The sequence below is a fragment of the Maylandia zebra genome, linkage group LG4 (genome assembly GCF_041146795.1).
Source record: "Maylandia zebra isolate NMK-2024a linkage group LG4, Mzebra_GT3a, whole genome shotgun sequence".
In the NCBI taxonomy this organism is placed as follows: Eukaryota; Metazoa; Chordata; class Actinopteri; order Cichliformes; family Cichlidae; genus Maylandia; species Maylandia zebra.
Genome location: NC_135170.1, coordinates 37,234,657 through 37,257,175, shown reverse-complemented (window position 1 = coordinate 37,257,175; position 22,519 = coordinate 37,234,657). Strand labels below are relative to the sequence as shown.

Below are 22,519 nucleotides of genomic sequence, written 5' to 3'. Positions count from 1 at the left end.
AGCCTGCCTGTGGAGGAAAAGTATGCTGCAGGACTTTCAATTCCTCTCATGGCTGCATAAAAGCTTTTTATGACTGTTGTGACAAAAACTTACGTTGAATCTAGCTTAGCCTTGGTGAGATTCTGCTTTCAAGAGACATTTTAGATTCAAGCTCCTCAGTTGTCTCACATAGGAATGCATGTCATATATCATGCATCTTTAAAAACAAATATATTTTTGACCAATTAATCTGTTGATCTTACTAAATGTCTCTTTTATTATTTTAAATGAGGGGTTGATAATTTTATGTTGTCAGAAAGGATTTCATAAAGTTCTGATGGGAACTGCTGAACGTGTGTGTGTGTGTGTGTGTGTGTGTGTGTGTGTGTGACAGAGTGAGAGAGAGAGAGTGTGTGAGAGTGTGCTGACACACTACCTGACCTCTCAAGTTTCAGCCAGAGACGTAGAGTAAGGCGAGGCCAGAAGACCTGAGACGGAGAGAGACATACGGACAGGCAGCATGGTGCTGTGACTGATGTTTACTGGATTTATTGTGGAAGAAACAGCAGAAGCAGGTGAGTCTGAACTTTATGCTTTTGGACATGAAGTGAAACCTAAGATTTTATAGACTCAAGACATTGGTTTGTTGTTGACCTTTTCATTTGTTTATGGAGCAGTTTTTTGTGATAATTAAAGACACGTTTTCATCTGTTAGTCTGAAAACTTTAAAATTTACAAAAAATGTCTAAAATTACAATTTTCACCAAAGATTCAAAGTGCTTTGGATTCTGATTTAAATGTAAGAGCAGGATTTCATGCTTTAGTTTTCACTTTGAAACAACCGATCCTCGTTATTGTCCTGCTTCTCAGTACACTGTGTGTGTGTGTGTGTGTGTGTGTGTGTGTGTGTGTGTGTGTTACACCTGTTGCGTTGCTGTTAACCTGATACCCTCTGTCATCATATCTGCACATCATCAGACACTTTTTAGCTTAAATGAAAAAAATATCAAAGTAAATCAAAAGTAGACTCACTTTAACCAAACTGCTCTTCTTTTATGCAAAGATTCAATTCAATTTTATTTTATTTATATAGCGCCAAATCACAACATAAGTCGCCTCAAGGCGCTTTAAAAACCAAAAACACAGAATCATTTAATCTTTCCAGGCAGGTTTGGACTTTTGAATTTCCCCTATAGTAACCAGTCTCTCTACTTGAAACTTGTGTGAAAGCCTCACAGGAATGTTCAGTTGAGTGGCCTGTGCTTGCAGGTTTGGCATGTTTGCTAACTGAGTGTCTGTAAGCTCGAATTATGAGGATGAACTCTGATTGTTTCACTTCATGCTTTTGCTGCTAGAAATATAAAAAGGCAAAATAAATTTGTCTTGTTGCCATGGTTTTATGACGTGTCAAGAAACATGCTTCAGGGAATGATAGCGTAAGATGATAATAGCTCACAGTTTAAACAAGCAGGAGTATCTGAAGTGGCTGACGCAGAGACAGTGGAGTCAGACTTTTTTTTATTTTTTTTTGGCCTTCTTATTTACTGCCAAATGTGTAAGTCGGAGAAACCAGAGTGCTCCTTCTTTAACATCTTTCTGGCAGATGATGACGTTGATCTCGTGTATGCAGCACACTGCAGCAGCACCTTGTGATTATGGAGGTTAGCATTACTATGCTACATTATCCACCCTAAATGCGACTCAGACTTTAATAGTTGTAAAGAGGGTTGGGTTTTATAAGACGAAGCACTGACTGGGTTTAGAGTTTAAGGTAAGCCAGCAGACATTATTTATAGGCCAGCTGACTGTAGTGAAGAAGCTGATCAGGGATCAGATATTAACAACTGCTGGGACCAACAACTGCTGCTTTCCAATATAGCCCTGTGTGGCTGCAGCAAAGCTGAGCACTAACAGAGGAGGGTCACACCAAAAGGTTAAGAGTCTGCCACAGGAAATGGCATTGAGCTGGTCACATTAGCACTATTAGAGTCAGATCAGGATGCTATGTTTACTATAAGATGAAGTGGCAGCTTCTGACCAGGAAACATTTCGTTTAAATTGATGATCACATATCCGGTTGCTAAAACGAGCTTTTCTTGAGAACCGACAGGTGCAATAGTTTAATCACGTGTGCTAGCAGCTTCTAGCCTCACAGGCCTGTACTCCATACATAAGTTATGCTGCTGCCCGGGTTGGGTAGGTTAGGTCTGCAGGTATAGGTGTGAATGCGGGAGTGAATGCGAGCGCGAATGGTTGTCTGTCTCTGTGTGCAACAGACTGGCGACCTGTCCAGGGTGTGCCCCGCCTCTCGCCCTATGACAGCTGGGATAGGCTCCAGCGCCCCCCGTTACCCTGAAAAGGATAAGTGGAAGTGAATGGATGGATGGATGGTCTGCTACTGTGACATTCTTTAGCAATAAATGCCCCAGGCTTTGTAAATAAGAATGCAACAATTTATTCAAGTGTTCAGGTCCCCAGGAAAACCCATGACATCCTAAAGCAGAGGCTGTCAGAGTCCAGAGCATTCTCATTCCCAACACATAACCCTGTCAGATGTGTTTTCCAAAGCTCTTCATAATCAATATGTCAAAGACATTTACATGTACAGATTTATTCCATCTGGCTCTCCTCTGTGTGGTTAGTCCTTTGTCTTTCCTGTTGTTGGCTCATCTGCTTACCTCCCTTATGTTTCCCAGGTTCCAGGTTTCGCGGTTCAGGTTTTTGTATTGTAGTTGTGCAGTGTTCTGTTAAAGCCTTCTCCGTCTCTGTCTCCATCTGCATTTGGGACCACAATCTCTCATCTCCGTCTGCCTCAGCAGATGTGACAGTAGCACTTTCAGCTTTGTTCATCATGTTTCATGTCTTGATCTTGCGTTGAATGACTTTGACAAGGTGCTGTTAGTTTTTGGTTCTTTGTTGTATTCATTTAGAAGTACTAGAATGTCTTTTTCTCCTCCAGTGGGTTGTCAGTTATTATTTATTTATTTATTAACCTTTATTTAACCAGGAAGATCCCATTGAGATTAAAAACCTCATTTTCAAGGGAGACCTGGCCAAGATAGGCAGCAGCAGATGTCTCACAGTTACAGAAATGACTCAAACACAGGCAGCAACAACACACATGCAACAATAAGTGAAAGAATACAAATAAAAAATAAAATAAAATTCTATAAAATTCAAACAAAAATAAAAAAGTCAGTTAAAATGACAATCAATCTAATTGAAACAGTTACATGTTATGGACTTGGCCTCAAGGATTCGTAAGTAACTATTAACAGTAGTTTCGTAACAAACAATGTTGCATGACTCACTTCAGCTTTTTGCTACCTTTTTTGTTGATCAAGTAAAGGGTGCAAGGATCTCCTCAGTAACTGTGGGAGGAGTAACATCACCAGGGTCAATTGAAAATCTGATCTAAAGATTAACCCTACATATTAATGACATTTATATGAAATAAGGACTACAGCCAGAGATTGGGAAGATAAAGCTTCCATGCCTGATGGGTACAAATTTAACCTATGTCAGCCTCTGCACCTTTACATGCTTGGCCTCTTCACACATGGAGAGTTCAGTTGCTCACAGATACGACAGTAACCACATCACTTGAACTTGCCTGAGTAGATGTCAGGCAAGTTCAGTTACAGTCAGGATTAGCTACATGAACTTAACTTTGGTTAATGCTGTTATTTCCATAGAGAGTACAATTTGTCTTCTTGTCAGTCTTTCATATCTTGTACATGTTTAACCTGATAAATATGTCACGGTGTGTTACACAGGTTTCACCACCAGGCAGTGCCAATGAGCAGAAAAATGTAGACAAATAAACTTTATCTAATGCTGATGCTAAATGTTAGCATAAGGAGAACTAGTTCCAGAAAGAGTGTTTCATTTACAGAAAAAAAACTCTACAAGTGAAACTGGTGCCAAGTTCACCTGTGTGTTTCACAGTAGTACTAACTTTAGTAAACTGTAAATTTACCTTTATCCAACCTCAAATAAAGTAGCATTAGTCACCTCTGGTAAGCATGAATCGTCCAACAAGTTAATGTTAGCTATTTAAATAACTGATAATTCCATCGTATCATACTTTAAGGCAGTGGTTCCCAAACGTTTTTTGCTGGGCCCCCCTTAGTTTTACAAGAAAAATGTTGCTCCCCCCCCCCCTCCCCCCACCACAAACACATCCTCCAACCACACACACCCATATTTTGTTACTCCATTGCGGTTTATTTAACACCTGAAACATTTAGTAAACAATTAAGCAAATACAAGTAAACTGCAATAAATTACAGGTAGTAATAAAATACACTACTAATTCTTTTACGCTACGTCCACACCTACACCTAAACGACTTCTACTGCCGTTTTGACGAGCCATCAGGCAGCCTTCACACCTCCAACGGCCCCAACAATAGAGACACTTTGGACACTAATTCCCCCACCTCTCCCCCCTCCATAGAGCCATCACCACCTTCAAACCGTTCACCTACAACACCCCCCTCCTCACCCCACACAAAAGAGGATTTCACACCACCTCCTCCCACCACAACTCTTCATATTCATGAAGCAGATGTGAGGAAGCAGTTTAAGAGTCTGAATGCTCGAAAAGCTCCCGGCCCAGACGGTGTGTCTCCTGCCACCCTCAGACACTGTGCAAACGAGCTGGCCCCAGTGTTTTCTGGCATTTTCAACTCCTCACTGCAGGCATGTCATGTGCCTTCCTGCTTCAAGTCCTCCACCATAATCCCTGTCCCCAAGAAACCTAGGATCACTGGACTAAATTACTACAGACCCGTGGCTCTGACATCTGTGGTCATGAAGTCTTTTGAGCGCCTAGTTCTCTCCCATCTCAGGACCCTCACGGCCCCCCTCCTGGACCCCCTGCAGTTTGCATATAGAGCCAACAGGTCTGTAGACGACGCCATCAACATGGCCCTACACTTCATCCTGCAGCATCTGGACTCCCCAGGAACCTACGCCAGGATCCTGTTTGTGGACTTCAGCTCTGCCTTCAACACCATCCTTCCAGACCATCTCCGAGGCAAGCTTTCCCAGATGAATGTGCCTGATCCCATCTGCCGGTGGATCACTGACTTCCTGACGGACAGGAAGCAGCATGTGAGGCTGGGAAAGAATGTCTCGGACTCCCGGACCATCAGCACCGGCTCCCCTCAGGGCTGTGTTCTTTCTCTTCTGCTCTTCTCCCTGTACACCAACTGCTGCACCTCCACCCACCAGTCTGTCAAGCTAATCAAGTTTGCAGATGACACCACCGTTATTGGACTCATCTCGGACGGGGACGAGTCTGCCTACAGGAGGGAGGTTGAACGTCTGGTGTCCTGGTGCAGCCACAACAACCTGGTGCTGAATGCCCAGAAGACAGTGGAGATTATTGTGGACTTCAGGAAGCACACAGCCCCACTCCCCCCCATCATCCTGACTGACACCCCCATCACCTCTGTGGACTCATTCCGCTTCCTGGGTACCACCATCACCCAGGACCTGAAGTGGGAGCCCACCATCACCTCCGTCATCAAGAAAGCCCAGCAGAGGATGTACTTCCTGAGGCAGCTGAAGAAATTCAACCTGCCAACACGGACGATGATGCAGTTCTACACTGCAATCATCGAGTCCATCCTCACCTCCTCCATCACCGTGTGGTACGCTGGAGCCACTATCAGGGACAAACAGAGACTGCAGCGTGTTGTGCGCTCTGCTGAGAAGGTGATTGGCTGCAGACTCCCATCTCTGCAGGACCTGTACACCTCCAGGACATTGCAGCGTGCAGCTCGGATCTCAGCTGACCCTTCTCACCCTGGACACAGTCTGTTTGACCTGCTCCCCTCAGGCAGGAGGCTCCGGTCCATTCGCACCAGAACCTCTCGCCATAAGAACAGTTTCTTCCCCTCTGCTGTTGGACACATGAACAATAACCATATGACTGTTCCCACCACTAACACATGACCCTACGCTGTGTTCACTGCATCATTCCATGTTTGGCACTGATCACCACCTGCACTCATGTATATATCTTTCAACGTAGCACTCTTAATTCTTATTCTCATGTATATATCTCATGTATATCTCATGCACATATCTTCCCATGTAGCACTTTTAATTCTTATCCCTACTTTTATTTTTTTCCATGTCTATTTAAGTGCTATTTATGACACTATGTTTGCACTGAAGCACCGCAGCAATTTCCTAATGTTGTAAACCTGCTCAACATTTGGCAATAAACCCCATTCTGATTCTGATTCTGATTCTACACGGGTAAACCACACGTAAACTGCGCTTCGAATCACCGAAAACAGTTTTTTTTTAAACTCCTTTTTTGCGTTTACGTGTGGACGAGGAATACAGAGTTCGTCACGCAACGTCAAAGGTATGTGCCTTTTTTTCACGTCACGCTGTGCACCACGTTATCGTTTACATGTTTACAGGGGCGATCGTGGCTCAAGAGTTGGGAGTTCGCCTTGTAATCGGACGGTTGCCGGTTCGAGCCCCGTTGTATCCTTGCGCAAGACACTTCACCCGTTGCCTACTGGTGGTGGTCAGAGGGCCCGGTGGCGCCAGTGTCCGGCAGCCTCGCCTCTGTCAGTGCGCCCCAGGGTGGCTGTGGCTACAATGTAGCTTGCCATCACCAGTGTGTGAATGTGTGTGTGAATGGGTGGATGACTGGATATGTAAAGCTCTTTGGGGTCCTTAGGGACTAGTAAAGCGCTATATAAAATACAGGCCATTTACCATGAGATGAATTGCAGAATGGCAGATAGAGACAAAATACTGTTAATCTGACAATCTGCAGGTTTTACACGCTTACATATACATTTAGAAAGGCAGAGGCGTCACGGTGTGATTATTTTAGTTGTAGTTGTTTTTTTCCTGTGTAATAATATTCAACACTGCTATCAATGTGCCTCTTTGTGCAAAATGGGTTCAAAAACATAAACAGCTGTGGGACTCTGTTTGTCCGTGATTTGAAGAGCCCAGCGCGTGTTCCCGACGCAAGGAAAACCAATTCTGCAGGGAGACCTACCTTGGCATTTGTGCAGGTGAAGCCAAAGGGCAGACATGCTTCACCATATTTTCTAGTCTTTGGCTTAGAATGAAGTTGGTTTGGAAACATATTCACCGATGCTTCATCTCCTGTATTGTGTTTGTGTGGGAGCCCCAGGACTCTAGAATGCAACCAATTTGGTCACAAATGCGACCAAACTTTTCAGTGGTGCGACTAAAAAAAAAATTTGGTCGCACCGGTGCAACCAACTGTTCGGGTAACAAAAAAATAAATAAATAAATCTCTGCAACTCTCCGTGTGGTCAACAACAGACACACATTATGCCCCTATCATGGACTAAACCAATCAGAGATAGTCAGGGGCGGGACCTCTCTGATTGGCCATGGTCCAGTTGAAAGTGCAGGTGGAAGAGGGAGGTAAGTAGCTTGAATAAAGCGATACCGATTCATTAAATCCTGAATTGAATTTTAAATATAACTGTGTTTTGCCAGAAACGCCAGATTCTCAGATTAAAGCTCAAAAACCTTTTCAACAACCACCAAACAGCAAATGAGAGCAGGTACACGGATTCCACACAAAGACGTAAATACAGAGCGGACCCGACACATAAGAATCAGCTTTGTCTTTCTCAGCTTTCTCACCCGACGGCCCGCAGACAGACACGCTGTCGGAGCTTAGCGATTCTGATGCGTCGGGTCTGCTCTGTATTTACGTCTTTTTGCGCTGATTCTGAGCTGCAGGTTTTGTCTCTCCAACCAAAATTCACCGAGCCAGCAGCAAAAGAAGCAGCAAACTACGCTTCATATTTGATAAATGTCGTCATGAATTCCCTCTGAGTTTTGCTGTTTTGCTTCCACCACGATAAAAATCACACTTCATGCACAGCTCTCTCTCTCTCTCTCTCTCTCTCTCTCCCTGTACTTCAAAAACAGTTTCCCGTCTCAAATCTCTGTTTTTTGCATTATTCATTCGCTTATTACCCATCAGTGTACCGTTGTTTACAGCGCTGTCGGCCGCTGCCTTTTTCTTTTTCCTTTTTTCACTTAAATGACCTCGGACAAGAAAGCCTAATTTCTGCTGTTCAGTACTGAAGAAATTCTAACTTTTTAAATTTTTTTGTGTTTTATTCTCAGTTACTTTGACACAAAGGCATCTGCAGTGATGTTCACAATTCTGATGAAGTCTCACATGTATCAGTACTGATGAATGATCAGAATTATAATATTTCTGACTGTCTGAGGCTAAATTGAATCGAATCAGGATGTTGAGAACCGGAATCGAATGGATTATAGAAATCAGTGATGATACCCAGCCCTAGTGAGCAGCCTAGGCCTGACAGAAGTAGATGTAGCTGTGGGTAACAAGAAAAGATGAAAAGAACTACAGGGAGTGCAGAATTATTAGGCAAGTTGTATTTTTGAGGAATAATTTTATTATTGAACAACAAACATGTTCTCAATGAACCCAAAAAACTCATTAATATCAAAGCTGAATGTTTTTAGAAGTCGTTTTTAGTTTGTTTTTAGTTTTAGCTATTTTAGGGGGATATCTGTGTGTGCAGGTGACTATTACTGTGCATAATTATTAGGCAACTTAACAAAAAACAAATATATACCCATTTCAATTATTTATTTTTACCAGTGACACCAATATAACATCTCCACATTCACAAATATACATTTCTGACATTCAAAAACAAAACAAAAACAAATCAGCGACCAATATAGCTACCTTTCTTTGCAAGGACATTCAAAAGCCTGCCATCCATGGATTCTGTCAGTGTTTTGATCTGTTCACCATCAACATTGCGTGCAACAGCAACCACAGCCTCCCAGACACTGTTCAGAGAGGTGTACTGTTTTCCCTCCTTGTAAATCTCACATTTGATGATGGACCACAATGGGGTTCAGATCAGGTGAACAAGGAGGCCATGTCATTAGTTTTTCTTCTTTTATACCCTTTCTTGCCAGCCACGCTGTGGAGTACTTGGACGCGTGTGATGGAGCATTGTCCTGCATGAAAATCATGTTTTTCTTGAAGGATGCAGACTTCTTCCTGTACCACTGCTTGAAGAAGGTGTCTTCCAGAAACTGGCAGTAGGACTGGGAGTTGAGCTTGACTCCATCCTCAACCCGAAAAGGCCCCACAAGCTCATCTTTGATGATACCAGCCCAAACCAGTACTCCAACTCCACCTTGCTGGCATCTGAGTCGGACTGGAGCTCTCTGCCCTTTACCAATCCAGCCACGGGCCCATCCATCTGGCCCATCAAGACTCACTCTCATTTCATCAGTCCATAAAACCTTAGAAAAACCAGTCTTGAGATATTTCTTGGCCCAGTCTTGACGTTTCAGCTTGTGTGTCTTGTTCAGTGGTGGTCGTCTTTCAGCCTTTCTTACCTTGGCCATGTCTCGGAGTATTGCACACCTTGTGCTTTTGGGTACTCCAGTGATGTTGCAGCTCTGGTGGCAAGTAGCATCTTGGCAGCTGCACGCTTGACTTTTCTCAGTTCATGGGCAGTTATTTTGCGCCTTGGTTTTTCCACACGCTTCTTGCGACCCTGTTGACTATTTTGAATGAAACTGTCACGGCTCGGGTCAGCGGCCGTGTGAAGGGTGGAAAGGAGGACTCAAATGCAGCACTTATTCAGACGTGAGGGTGATTTATTAACAATACCAAACATAAAGTGGAGATGGCAAACAGAACTAAGGATGAACTAAACTGGGAGAAACTAAGCCAAGGAGTGGCAAACCTGAACATCGAAGTGAGAAACAGCAGGGAGAGCACGCAGGGAATTTCACAGGGTGTGAACACAGACGACGCGACGAGGAGCAGAGGAAAACACACACTATAAGTACACAGAGAGACACTGGGAAATCACACACAGGTGGGGGAAACAGCTGGACCTGATTAACCTGACGAGACAGGGGAACACTAACACCAGGGACCAATAGAGGGAGCACAAACCCAGAACCCAGTATCTAAAATCCCAAACACAAACCATCCCAAAACAGCCACAAATAATAATGAAAGTAATAACAATAAAGAACATAAACACAAAGTCACTGAGTCATGGCCACAGGACCATGACAGAAACGCTTGATTGTTCGATGATCACGCTTCAGAAGCTTTGCAATTTTGAGACTGCTGCATCCCTCTGCAAGATATCTCACTATTTTTGACTTTTCTGAGCCTGTCAAGTCCTTCTTTTGACCCATTTTGCCAAAGGAAAGGACGTTGCCTAATAATTATGCACACCTGATATAGGGTGTTGATGTCATTAGACCACACCCCTTCTCATTACAGAGATGCACATCACCTAATATGCTTAATTGGTAGTAGGCTTTCGAGCCTATACAGCTTGGAGTGAGACAACATGCATGAAGAGGATGATGTGGACAAAATACTCATTTGCCTAATAATTCTGCACTCCCTGTATTGATAACTTTTTTGTTATGTTAAGGCCTGATCTGTCTGAAATTCATAGCCAGTGCTCTGACACAGTGCCATCAATCTGTGAATGCTGAAAAAGCACAGTGTATCCAGAAAACACATTATATGCTGCAATAAATACACTGCCCAAGTGTCCCTCTACCACTGCCTTTCAGCAGCGGACAGCAGCAAAAAGGTCGTCAGAGGAGGCCGAGATGATGATTAAGTTTGACATTTTCTACAATATTGACAAAGCACTTTAAGCACAAGACTGTTAATCATTCAGAAGTGAATGTTGTCTGTATGGACTGCAATTTCCCCCCCAAAAAACTGCACATGTAAAACTGCGGTGTTAAGTGATGCGGTTGAAAAATTGGAGTGCGCCTAACTTTTGTGCCGGTGCGCCTATTTTTTTAAAGTTAGGCGCACCGGTGCCCCCATGGCAAAAAGTTAGTCTAGAGCCCTGGGGAGCCCCGTCACAAACCTGTCCATTATGCTAGCAGTGTCCAAGCGTTTATTTATTTATTTTCCTTTTCATACAGTGCCCCTCCTGCAATGGCTCTGCGCCCCCTGTAGGGGGTTGGCCCCACACTTTGGGAAGCTCTACTTTAAGGGTTAACAGAATTCACCGAAAACAGGATTCCAAAATCCTGCAGCTTAACCTGCAAACTGCCCCACATGGTGCCACAAGCACGACCTTAAGATGACAACTAAAAAGTTATTTGTTGTCATTTTCAACAGATAATCACTGAATACATTCAGGCCCACTAATCATGGCGTCTTCTTCACAAGCTGAATACATAAAAGACAACTGAGTGTTTCTGAGTGAATGACACAGACTAAACCACAACGAAAATGGGGCTAACGTTACACTAACCAGGAGATGGCAGCCTTTTAATGGGCAAAGTCTTTAAACCATCAGTGTGATAGAGTGGGAAAATTGGCTAACATCATATCAAATGTATCAGTTAAAGCCACCAATAGTAACATTAAGTGATACAATCTTAGTTTCAGAAACGTCTTCTAGAGTTAAACTTATTTTGTTTAGTGTGAATCCTGATCAAGGTCTCTCTTATCTGTCGCCTAGGATCAGGAGACGCTGGTCTTAGAAGCAAAAAATATCAAGAAATAATAAAACTGAAATAAACACATTTTTTCAGACATCTATTAAATAACACGTTGTTTTAAATTGTGTTAAATTGCGGGGACACCTTGTGTACCGGCATTATTAAAAATTGCATGCCAGGTTAACTAATGAATGACACAACACTTTACAGTTAAATAGATACATGGATAAAATTAAGGAAAACAACGATTTCATGGTTTCTCATCTGTCAGTGGCTTTGCTCGGTAAATATCATGAGGTAATTTTCCTGTAATAAACTTATTTTTGCACATTTCTTCTAACATATCTTTGAGATTTTCTTCAGTTTCCTAATCTCACAGAGCCTGATTGTCAGAGGTTGTGTGCGGAGGCGAGGAAGAGATGACCCACACGCAGGACTCTTGGTGCAGAATGAGGTTTATTGAACATGGAGACAAAAGATGATAGGACGGCTGGCTGAACTTAACGGACTGGTAGACTAACTGGCTGGATGACTGAACTGAACACGCGACAGGAACAACATCAATGACATGACCGTGAACGAGTAGAAACAGAGGGCTTAAATACACAGACTGATGAGGATGATAATGAGAGACCGGTGAGTACACAGCTGAACATAATCTGGCTAATGACACAAGACGAGCTGACACAGGAAAAGCAGGAAGTGAGCACATGGAAGTGGAAAAATAAACTGAACATGAACAAAACTGAAAACACTGGGTCACCGACCCAGGAACCCTGACACTGATATGTTCACACTGAATAGTTTAGTGCAGGACACAGCAGGTTGTATTTAGAGGCAGGAAATGAGGATACATACAATCCTCCATAAGTGGAACAAAACTGATAAGAACCTCTGTTAATCCCAACTCTTAAAATCTTCCTGCTTTGTCTTCCAGAGCCTGAGCTCCGGGAGAAAATACAGAGGCATCCTGTTTTGTTTTCCTTATTTGAGTATTTTGCCATTCATTTTTACCTGCCTCTTTGTTGTGTTAATTTATAACCTGTGTAACAGTTGGTGAAATGTTAGTATTTGACCACATTTTGACCAGCTCTTGTAATGATAATGTAATTAACGCATTTTATTTTGTATGTTTTATTTTTATGTTGAACATAAACATTTTCCTTTTTTTTTTGCATACCGGATTGGTGTACAGTTAATTTGATACATGGAAAATAACTGGTTAATTTTGTAAGTATAAGGTAAGAGCAGAGGTTACTTCCTGTTTTGGGAAGTAAGGTCAGAGAAGCTGCTCATGGTGACGGTCTAGCCGTGTGAATGTTAAAGAAGAAATAAGTCCTAAGTTCCAATTACACCGGTTTGTCTACTTGCAGGCCAAAGTGGTATGTTTGTTTATATTTTGTGAATTTTATATTGCAATATGTTTTAATGCTGAAATATAGTTTTCTTGTACATTTGTATTCACCAGTTCTACGGTGTACCTGTGTATGTTAAGAGAAGCACAGTAAACATCAGTAAGGAAGAACTCTCGTGTCTCTCGTGTATGTGTACAAGCCGGCATAACCTGTTTTTATTTAATGTAGTTTTCAGAGTTGAAGAGAAGCATAACTGAATGAAACACCCACACATGCACACATGCGTGATGGCAGAAGGTTGGAGGATTTATAGTTACAAGTTTCTTGGCATCTGATTTGCAATGTGATCCTCGCAGAATCCGTACAGACAGAAGCACGTGTGTGTGTGTGTGTGTGTGTGTGTGTGTGTGTGTGTATCTCCATGTTTGCGTGTGTGTGTGTGTGTGTGTATCTGCATGTTTGTGTGTGTGTGTGCTGGTGTCTGTCAGCTGCTCGACTCTGCAGCTTGGTTCTTGTCCGCAGAGATTTCAGAGAGAAATTGTAGAATCTGAACTTGCTGTCAGTGAACTTGGGAACGTCTCAATCAGAGAAACTCACACAGCAAAATTTGACACTGACAATATTCAGACAAGACAAATTTGTCTGCAACAAACCACAAACCAGCTGGGGTGACGTTAAACAGTTCAAAAACAGCCATCAGCACTTCTGAATTGATTTAAGTAGATGACTGCAGAGCTTTGCTGTTCAGATCTTCAGGAGGTTCCAGCCATCCAATCATGACACACAGAAAGACAAAACATTACTAATAATATAAAAACTTCAAACAGCTGTGGTAAACAGTGAGCGACGGTTCTGCACAAAGCAAACCACGTCACGGAGGTAAGAGTCAGAAACTCTAACGGGAAAGTCAACGTTAGTGTGCAATGTCAGACATAGGCTAGCTCTGTACTCATGCATCACACAGTCTTCTAACTCTGTGCAATAGAAAAACAGTGAGTGAGACACTGAAATGATTCCATTCCAACAGAAGGCAGCTCGCTCACATATCGGAGCTCCCATCTGTCTCTCACATGAAGATTGTTCAGGTAGCTCCAAGTCTCAGGACACGACTGCAGTCTTTGTTTCTGTCATGTGGTCACTTTCTGTCCTCCATGTTTTGGATCAGTAGAAAGAGTGAGGTGAGCACCAACAGAAGGTGATCTGAAGACGAGCTCAGTATGGAAACCCTCTGTGTGTGTGTGTATTTGTTATTATTGCTGCAAATTGTGGTAAATTCAGACTGAATGACAGGCCCTACATTAGTCACATGACAGTCAGCTGTTTCATATTGGTGCTCTGTGGTCACACGCTGTGCTGTTTAAAGTCGATATAGTTTAAATATTGCTCACCGATTTACAAAGACTTAAAGACACACACACACCTTAGACTGTTCTTTGGGGAACAGGTTGTTATGATGTTCAAGTTGGTATGATGTTTAAGTTCCCAAATAACTGAATAAATGTTTCTTTAAAATGAAATGTGGAACAGCACCCCCTGCCTGTAGGAGGCATCTGCAGCTGTAGTCTGTCATTCACTTCCTGCTCAAAGACCAACAGAGCCAAGAGGGAGACAGGAAATACCAAACGTTACTGAGCACATCCAACAGCATTCTGCAGGCTATGGTTACACACACACACACACACGCAGAGTTATCTGTGTTGTTGTTCCAGCAGGGTGTGATGATGTTGTGTCACACCGATAGAGAAAAGTCCTTCTGCTTTTAATGCATCTGTGGGTGTGTGCCCTCTGATAGTGTTAGTGTGAGCTGATTTATGTATTTTGTTCTCGGAGTCACTCAGACTTTCCTTTCCTTCCTTAAAGGTGTAAAAAAAAAGTTTTTCAGATAAACGGGATTCGATTGTGGACAAAGGAAAGCCTTTAAGAAGCTCAGTCAGCTTGATAAAATCTCCTTTTTCCTTTTCTGCAGCTGAATGTTTTCCAGGGAAGTTTATGAAATATTCTGGATTCACAGGCTGAAGATTTGTGCTGGAAAACTGCTTGTTGTCGATGTGAACACAAAATCAGAATGTCATCTGCATATAAATAGACTTTTTTGATCCGTGTTAGACGTCACGAATCAGGTCCTCATACTGCTGTGAATTCCGGCCTTATGCATTAACAGTGAGGTTTCACTGCCACCATTAGGACCAGAACACGATCAAACCATGTGGGGACTTAAGAACTTCTCTGGATGTCAGGTTTAATGAAGACCTCTTAGTTAGGCAGGCATTCAAATGACATAATCTTTTATTGATGGAAAACCAACATGCCAAAAAAACAGACACACTGGCAGCTAGGAAACCGACTTGAACTCTGGAAAATTACAAAATAGGAGGTACGATAAGCAGGAAACAAGATGATGTGACAATGGACTAAGGCAAACTGAGGGAATAAATACAAGAGCTGATGAGGGCCAAGGAGAGACACCTGGGAATACACACAGCTAAATCTAACAACGGGACAGGAGCTAAAGAATAACAAAGTCTGGACAGACGTCAGATTTAATCTATCATGAATTATGTTTATTACTATTAGTCATAATGGGTTTTTTACTTAAAATGGTCACTGTGAATGTAAAGTGATGTAAAGTGGTCTCTGATGCCATCTTGTGGTGAATCAAAACATTACTGTCTGTCAGTCTGTGTGTGGCGCCGGCTATCACCAGAACAAGAGGCTGAATGACATGTCACTGATGGACACACAAACATTCACACAAACACACAAACACATGCACACATTGACAAACAAAGACATATAAATGCACACACACACACTTTCAGGTTAAATCAGAGGACGCAGCTACAGCAGCTCTCACTGTAAGCCTGGTTTTGTGCCATCATCAGATTTTCTGTGGTTACATTTGACCTATTGTGCTTTCATGTGTTTGTATGTTCATGAATGTGCATGTGTGTGTGTGTGTTTTGTGTTTCCACAGCAGTGGCACTTTTAATGAGAGTTAATGTTTTGAGCTGAATGTTAACAAAGCTTTAAATGTGTTTGTTCTGATTGATGTTAGTGAAAGTTATTACATTTATTTTAAATCTGTTATTCTTACATGTGATGAAACAACATTTTAACACAGGTGTTACTTAGTGTTTGAGGTAATAATGAATTCTTTGGACTGATTCAAAGTGTGTGTGAGCGTCTCTATTAAGCTTCCTGTAGCCTAATATTTGTGGGAACCAGCAGAGTCACTGAGCTGACAGACGAGCTGGGAGACATGCAGTTTCTCTGCTGAGTCTACTGTAAAATGTAGTCAATCATCAGTGTGATCAATAGTGATGATTATATTCACTGAAAGAAGTTTTTATAACATGCTACATGTCGGAGTCACGGTGGATGAGTTTATATCCAGCTAAAATACAAAACAATGTAGGGGTTCAATGAGAGGTGAAGAGGGTATGAAAGAAAATCATGTAGAAACACTGAAAGGATGTGTGTGTGTGTGTGTGTGTGTGTGTGTGTGTGTGTGTGTGTGTGTGTGTGTGTGTGTGTGTGTTGGAATGAGCCAGGTCATCGTACTCACTGTAATTTTACACCCAAGGGTTAAATTGATGACTCCCAACAGCTGCTGGTGCCATAGTAACGCAAGGGTGGGGTCAACACCAGCAACACTGAAAACATGAAAGCTCAAGTGAAGTATAGTGAGATACTGCATTCTGATTTAATGTTGTAGTTTTGATTTAGCTTTACTTATAACTACCACATGACGGCAGGAAGCTCCGGCCCAAGGTAAAGACTCTAAAATATGAGAGAAAGTGTTGAGCTGTGAACAACATTTAAGCGCTCCAGGCAGGAAGGTAGAACGTATTTTTAATAGTCACGTCATTTCAGATTACCAGTGAACTTTCTGATTGATTCTCATAATTATTCACACTTTATTTACAGTCACATTTTTCTTGTGGTTCTTGTTTGACTTAGTTCGCTTTTAGTTAGTTTCACCGTGACATCATGGTGCTCCTTTCTAATGAAGGGCTTAAATCCCCTGCATTTTCTTTCCCTACAGGTGACAGGTGAACTAGGGAAGTTCAGGAGATTCTGCATGATGCCAACATGGCACCTCTTTTGCCCCCTATTGGTTCAGAGATTTTTAAACGATTCACACCAGCATCACTGGAGGAAATCCAACGGCGCCATGAAGCTGAAGAAAAGGAATGTCAGATAAGAAAGGAGAACAACATTGAGGTATATAATATACTGACTGATCAGCTAAGGATAAGTAATCAGGACTCTGAAAACATATAATCCATACTCTGGCTGTGCCACAGATTGCAGAGGAAGATCTTCCTAAACCAGCCAGTGACCTGGAGGCCGGAAAACCTCTTCCCCTTATATATGGAGACCCACCTCCTGAGTTTCTCAACACCCCACTGGAAGAGTTGGATCCTTTCTACCAGTCGAAGAAGGTGTTTTTGTTTAAAGAAATATATGTTTGAACATAAGGATGTCCATAAGTGTACAACACATTTCTGTAATTGTATTATCATATCTACGGCCATATGTTCTGAGCCCTCAGGTGAAGAGAGGAGCTGAACTGCCAACTGATCACCAATTGGTGGTGAGTTGGATCAGGTAGCAGGGGCAGATGCCAGACACACCTGGCACACCCAAATATATCAAGGGGGTGTGCTGGAAATGTTCTACACCTTCATTGATTAGGCTGCTGCAAGGAGATGCAGCTGCAAAGCAGTTGATACCTCTCATGATCCCTAATCAACATTGTGGACACCAGAGGGGAATAGAGCCACTGGGCCATTGGGCTTGGTTAGCCTGTGGGACTCCACAGGCAGCTGACAGGTACCGACAGGCGAAGGGGAACTCAGGCTATAGATGAAGCAAAATATCACAAGGGGAAAGAGGTGCTCGAATTAAACTGTTTATAGCAGGGTGGGTTGTTGCTTACTTCAGCTGACTTGGTCATAGAAAGGAATACTTTGAGGGCATCCTGAATCCTATTGGCATAGCTTCTGTAGAGCTAGCAGAGTCTGAGAACAAGGGAAGGAATTGGGCTTAGTTAGCCTATTACTAGAGGTGAGTCACTGACACAGTTAAGCAGTTTCTTGGAGGCCTGGCTCCTAGGGTGGATTAGGTTCACCATGAGTTTCTAAAAGCCCTGGATGTTGTAGGGCAGTCACGCTAATGGTAAAAACACAGCCCTTTTCTGCGGTGCCAAGGTGCCACGTTCCCAGCCACCATCGATGAGTCAGAGGCCCCCGGGAGAATTGGTGGGGGCGCGGGAGATGTCGTCAGTAAGTCGGGAACTATCGCCTGGATGCTGAAGCTCCTGGTAGCCAGGAGAATGTGATCTGCTTCTTCTGCAAGTGAGTGGTAAACCTTCGCAGCCAGCAGTGCTCTCACTGTCAACGTAAATGAAGACAGAAAACCAAACAGCAGTGACTGAAGTTGGAGGACGAATGCAATTTTTTTTCCACACAAAGAGGGTTCCCGATGGTTAGGAACAAATGTAATCACATGGCAGGATGCTGTTAATGGACCAATTTTCAGTCAGGAGAACAACTGCAATAGAAGGTTAGTCATTAACATACTGCTGCATGGGCTGGGCTGTAGTTACATTGTAAGGTTTTAAAAACTGAGCTTAAAAAATGAATAGTAATGGTAAAATCCGAGAGAGGCCGACAGTGATCACTGACTGTTTTAGATTAAATAAAACAAGATACAAAGAGAACACGCTAAAAACACAACAGCCTTAATAAATGCAGAGTAGTTTGGACCCAGAAGCAGGATTCATCAGGTCATCACTTAATGATCGGATATTCCACCCTCTGTGAATGGTTTAATGCAGTACAGTTGTTATTATTATCACTCGTCACATCCTGTTTATGACAGTTAAAATAAATAACATTCATAAGAAAATTGTCTGTGTAAACTGTATCTGGTGTTTATTAGGCCGATACTACTGTACTTTAATGTAATTGATAAGGATAGTACTCCAAGAGCCATATATTTTATGAGGTGGTACTCATTGTGAAAAGCTTGAGTAGTAAGGCATTCCTAGTTGACACACCTGCAGCACAATGTGGAGCTCTGGGATGGTTCCTCTGGATTGGCAGACTGGGAAGGTGGTCCCCATCATTATGAAAGAGAACTGGAGGGTGGATGCTCCACCTATACAGCGTCTTGAGTTTTCCTGGAATTGTTTATGTCAGGGTACCAGAGACAAGAGTTCATTTGCTACTAGAACACTGGATTCAGGAGGAGCAGTTTTTGTCATGGTTGAAACAATGGACCAGTTCTTTATCCTCTCGAGGATATTTGAGGTTGTGTGGGACTTTACCCAACCAGTCTACATGTTATCATTTGATACTGATGGTGAGAAACACCATACCACCTGTCTGCCTGTCACCTGTGTCTCACCTGTCTGTCTCTCTGCAGACCTTCATTGTGCTCAGTAAAGGAAACGTGATCTACAGGTTTAATGCTGAACCCGCCTGTTACCTGCTGAGTCCATTCAACCCACTCAGGATCTTAGCCATCAAGGTCCTCATTCATTCATATCCTTTACGATAGTTTGCACCCTACCTGCATAATGTCACAGTATGCCTTTATGACAACAGGATGACATTTTTTTTCTTACAAATAAAACTTTATTCAGTCTGTTCATTATGGTAACGATTCTGACCAACTGTGCGTTTATGACGATGAGTGACCCACCAGCATGGAGCAAGACAGTCGAGTGAGTTCATGCACGCGCGCACACACACACACACACTCTCTCTCTCTCTCTCTCTCTCTCTCTCTCTCTCTCTCTAAAGTGACATCACGTTTCAGGTTATTGTGTGGGGGTTTTTTCATGTTTTGTGGCTGTCTGAGACCCTGGAGTATAATCGTGGGTGGGTCTCTGCAGATGTCTCTATGACACCACGTGACATGTTTATCAGTGAGCACAGAGATTCTCAGAAAGCTGAGAGAAAGATCCTGCAACAGCTGGAAAACGTGCTCTGTGTCATGGTCCTGGGCCATGTTGGCCCAGTATTCTTAGTTTTCTTGTATGTTTGTATTTTGTTCCCTATTTAGGCTATGTTTCCTGAGTTGCCCTGTTGTGTTGTTCCCTAAGTGTTTTCCCTTCGTGGCTTTTACCCCCTGTGTGCCCCTCTGTGAGAATCAGAGAATCAGAAACTTTATTGTCATTGTCATGAGAACAACGAAATTAAGAATGGTCCCCGATCATTGCATCATCCCTAGCAATATCAAAATATAAATAAAACAATAAAATTCAATAAATAAAATAGATAGAATACTTAAAATACTAATAAGATATAACAGTAAAACATTCACATACATTCCCACACACATGCTTCAGACCGTGCATAGATTAACACAAGAGTGGCGTGATGGACATTTTTTTTTAGTATTCAGATGTGTTATTGCAGTTGGATAACAGCTGTGTTTGAGTCTATTAGTCCTTGCTCTGATTGCCCTGTACCGTCTGCCTGAGGGCAACAGTTCGAACAGGGAGTGGCCAGGATGTGAGGTGTCTTTTATGATGTTTTGGGCCTTTTTAAAACAGTGGGCGTTGTGTAGAACTTCCAGTGTGGGGAGAGGGCAGCCAGTGATCTTTTGGGCGGTGTTAATGATCCCTTGGGGTGCTTTCCTCTGAGCCCCTGTGCAGCTAGTGTACCAGATGCATATGCAGTAAGTTAGAACACTCTCAATGGTGGCTCTGTAGAAGGACACCAGCAGTCTCTGTGTGATGTTATTCCTCCTGAGAATTCTCAGGAAGTACAGTCTCTGTTGGGCCTTTTTCAGCAGCTCGGAGGTGTTCACACTCCAGGAAAGGTTCTCCTCTATATTGACTCCCAGGAAGCGGAAGCTTGCCACCCTTTCTACACAGTCCCCATTTATGAATAGTGGTTGGATCTCTGCCTTTTTCCTTCTGAAATCTATTATGAGTTGTTTGGTTTTTGAAGTGTTGAGGAGGAGGTTATTGGCCTTACACCATGACGTCAGCTGCTCCACCTCGTCTCTGTACGTAGACTCGTCTCCCTTGGAAATGAGCCCCACCACTGTGGTGTCATCTGCAAATTTCACAAAGATGTTGCTGTGGTGGCGAGGAGTGCAGTCGTGTGTGTAGAGAGAGTAGAGCAGTGGACTGAGCACACAGCCCTGGGGTGAGCCAGTGCTGAGACTCAGGGCTGAGGATGTGTGATGGCCAACTCTGACTCTCTGTCTACGGCCCGAGAGGAAGCTATTGATCCACATGCAGGTGCTGTATGGAAGCCCCAGGTCTTGTAGCTTGGCCACCAGTTTGTGTGGAAGGATGGTGTTAAAAGCTGAGCAGTAATCCACGAAGAGCATCCGCACATAGCTACCATGCTCTTCCAGGTGAGTTAATGCAGCATGGAGTGCTGTGGCTACAGCGTCTTCCGTGGATCGGTTTGCTCTGTAGGCAAACTGGTGTGGATCCAGGCTGCGGGGCAGGGCTGCTGTGATGTGTCTGCGGACCAGCTTCTCAAAGCATTTCATTACCACTGGGGTGAGTGCCACCGGTCTGTAGTCATTCAGGCCGGTGATGTGGGGCTTCTTAGGCAAGGGGACTATGGTGGAGGACTTCAGGCAGAGTGGGACAGTCGCCTGTGCGAGGGATTTGTTGAAAATCCTGGTGAAGATCCCAGCCAGCTGTTCTGCACAATCCCTCAATATTCGACCTGGCACACCATCAGGACCCGCCGCCTTCCTCGGGTTAACAGCCTGCAGCATGCGCCTCACCTCGTGGTCTCAAAGCGGGCAAAGAAGATATTCAGCTCCTCTGCCAGCTCCAGGTCACCGTCCGCAGCTCCGAGATTGATCTTATAGTTGGTTAGGTGCTGGATGCCTTGCCACACCTGCCGGCTGGTATTACTCTTCAAATGGTCCTCGATCCTCCTCCTATAGTCCCCCTTTGCCTCTCTGATGCCTCTCTTCAGGTTGGATCGGGCTGTGGTGTAGTAATCCCTGTTGCCAGACCTGAACGCAATGTTCCTCTCCTTCAGCAGCTGCCTGACCTCCCGGGTCATCCAGGGCTTTTGGTTGGGATAAGCCCGGATCCGTTTGACTGCTGTAACAGTGTCTATGCAGTGTTTTATATAGCAGAGGACACCGTCTGTGAACATTTCCAAGTCCTGATGTTCAAAGATATCCCAGTTAGTCCTGTCAAAACAGTCCTGCAGTTGCTGAGAGGCACCCTCTGGCCATATGGTAATATTCTTTGTGATGGTAAGAGCAGTTTTCTTGAGGGGGGCATATGCAGGGATTAGAAACAGTGACAAGTGGTCAGACTGACCCAGATGTGGCAAAGGTCTGGCCCTGTAGCCCATTTTGATGTTGGAATAAACTTTGTCCAGAATCTTGTCACCCCTAGTGGCACACTTGACGTGCTGGTGGAATTTGGGGATTGCTCTTTTTAAGTCTGCGTGATTGAAGTCCCCTGCTACGATATGTACAGCGTCAGGGTAAGTGCTCTGTTTATTATTGATGTTTGTATGCAGGAGTGCGATCGCAGAGTTAGCATTAGCATCTGGTGGTATGTAAACAGCTGTTATTATGACAACGGTGAACTCCCTAGGTAGGTAGATGGGCCTGCATTTAACAGTCAGATATTCAATGTCCGGTGAACAGTGACGGTCTATT

General features: G+C 43.4%; 1 protein-coding gene across 3 annotated transcripts in view; it reads left to right on the top strand.

The window, feature by feature from the left end:
- Positions 1 to 451: 451 nt before the first annotated feature.
- The window catches only part of scn4ab (sodium channel, voltage-gated, type IV, alpha, b), a 47,509-nt gene continuing 25,441 nt past the window's right edge, over positions 452 to 22,519 (top strand). Inside the window, exons 1-5 of one of the 3 annotated variants that reach the window (XM_076883536.1) lie at positions 452 to 554; positions 16,899 to 17,077; positions 17,161 to 17,298; positions 19,286 to 19,404; positions 19,497 to 19,586. In XM_076883536.1, coding sequence (XP_076739651.1) covers positions 16,946 to 17,077; positions 17,161 to 17,298; positions 19,286 to 19,404; positions 19,497 to 19,586 — 479 coding nt within the window. In that variant the 5' untranslated portion in view covers positions 452 to 554; positions 16,899 to 16,945. Of the gene's footprint in view, positions 555 to 16,898; positions 17,078 to 17,160; positions 17,299 to 17,326; positions 19,405 to 19,496; positions 19,587 to 22,519 lie in introns of those variants that run through there. The other 2 variants (XM_076883537.1, XM_076883535.1) reach the window with 2 other exon arrangements.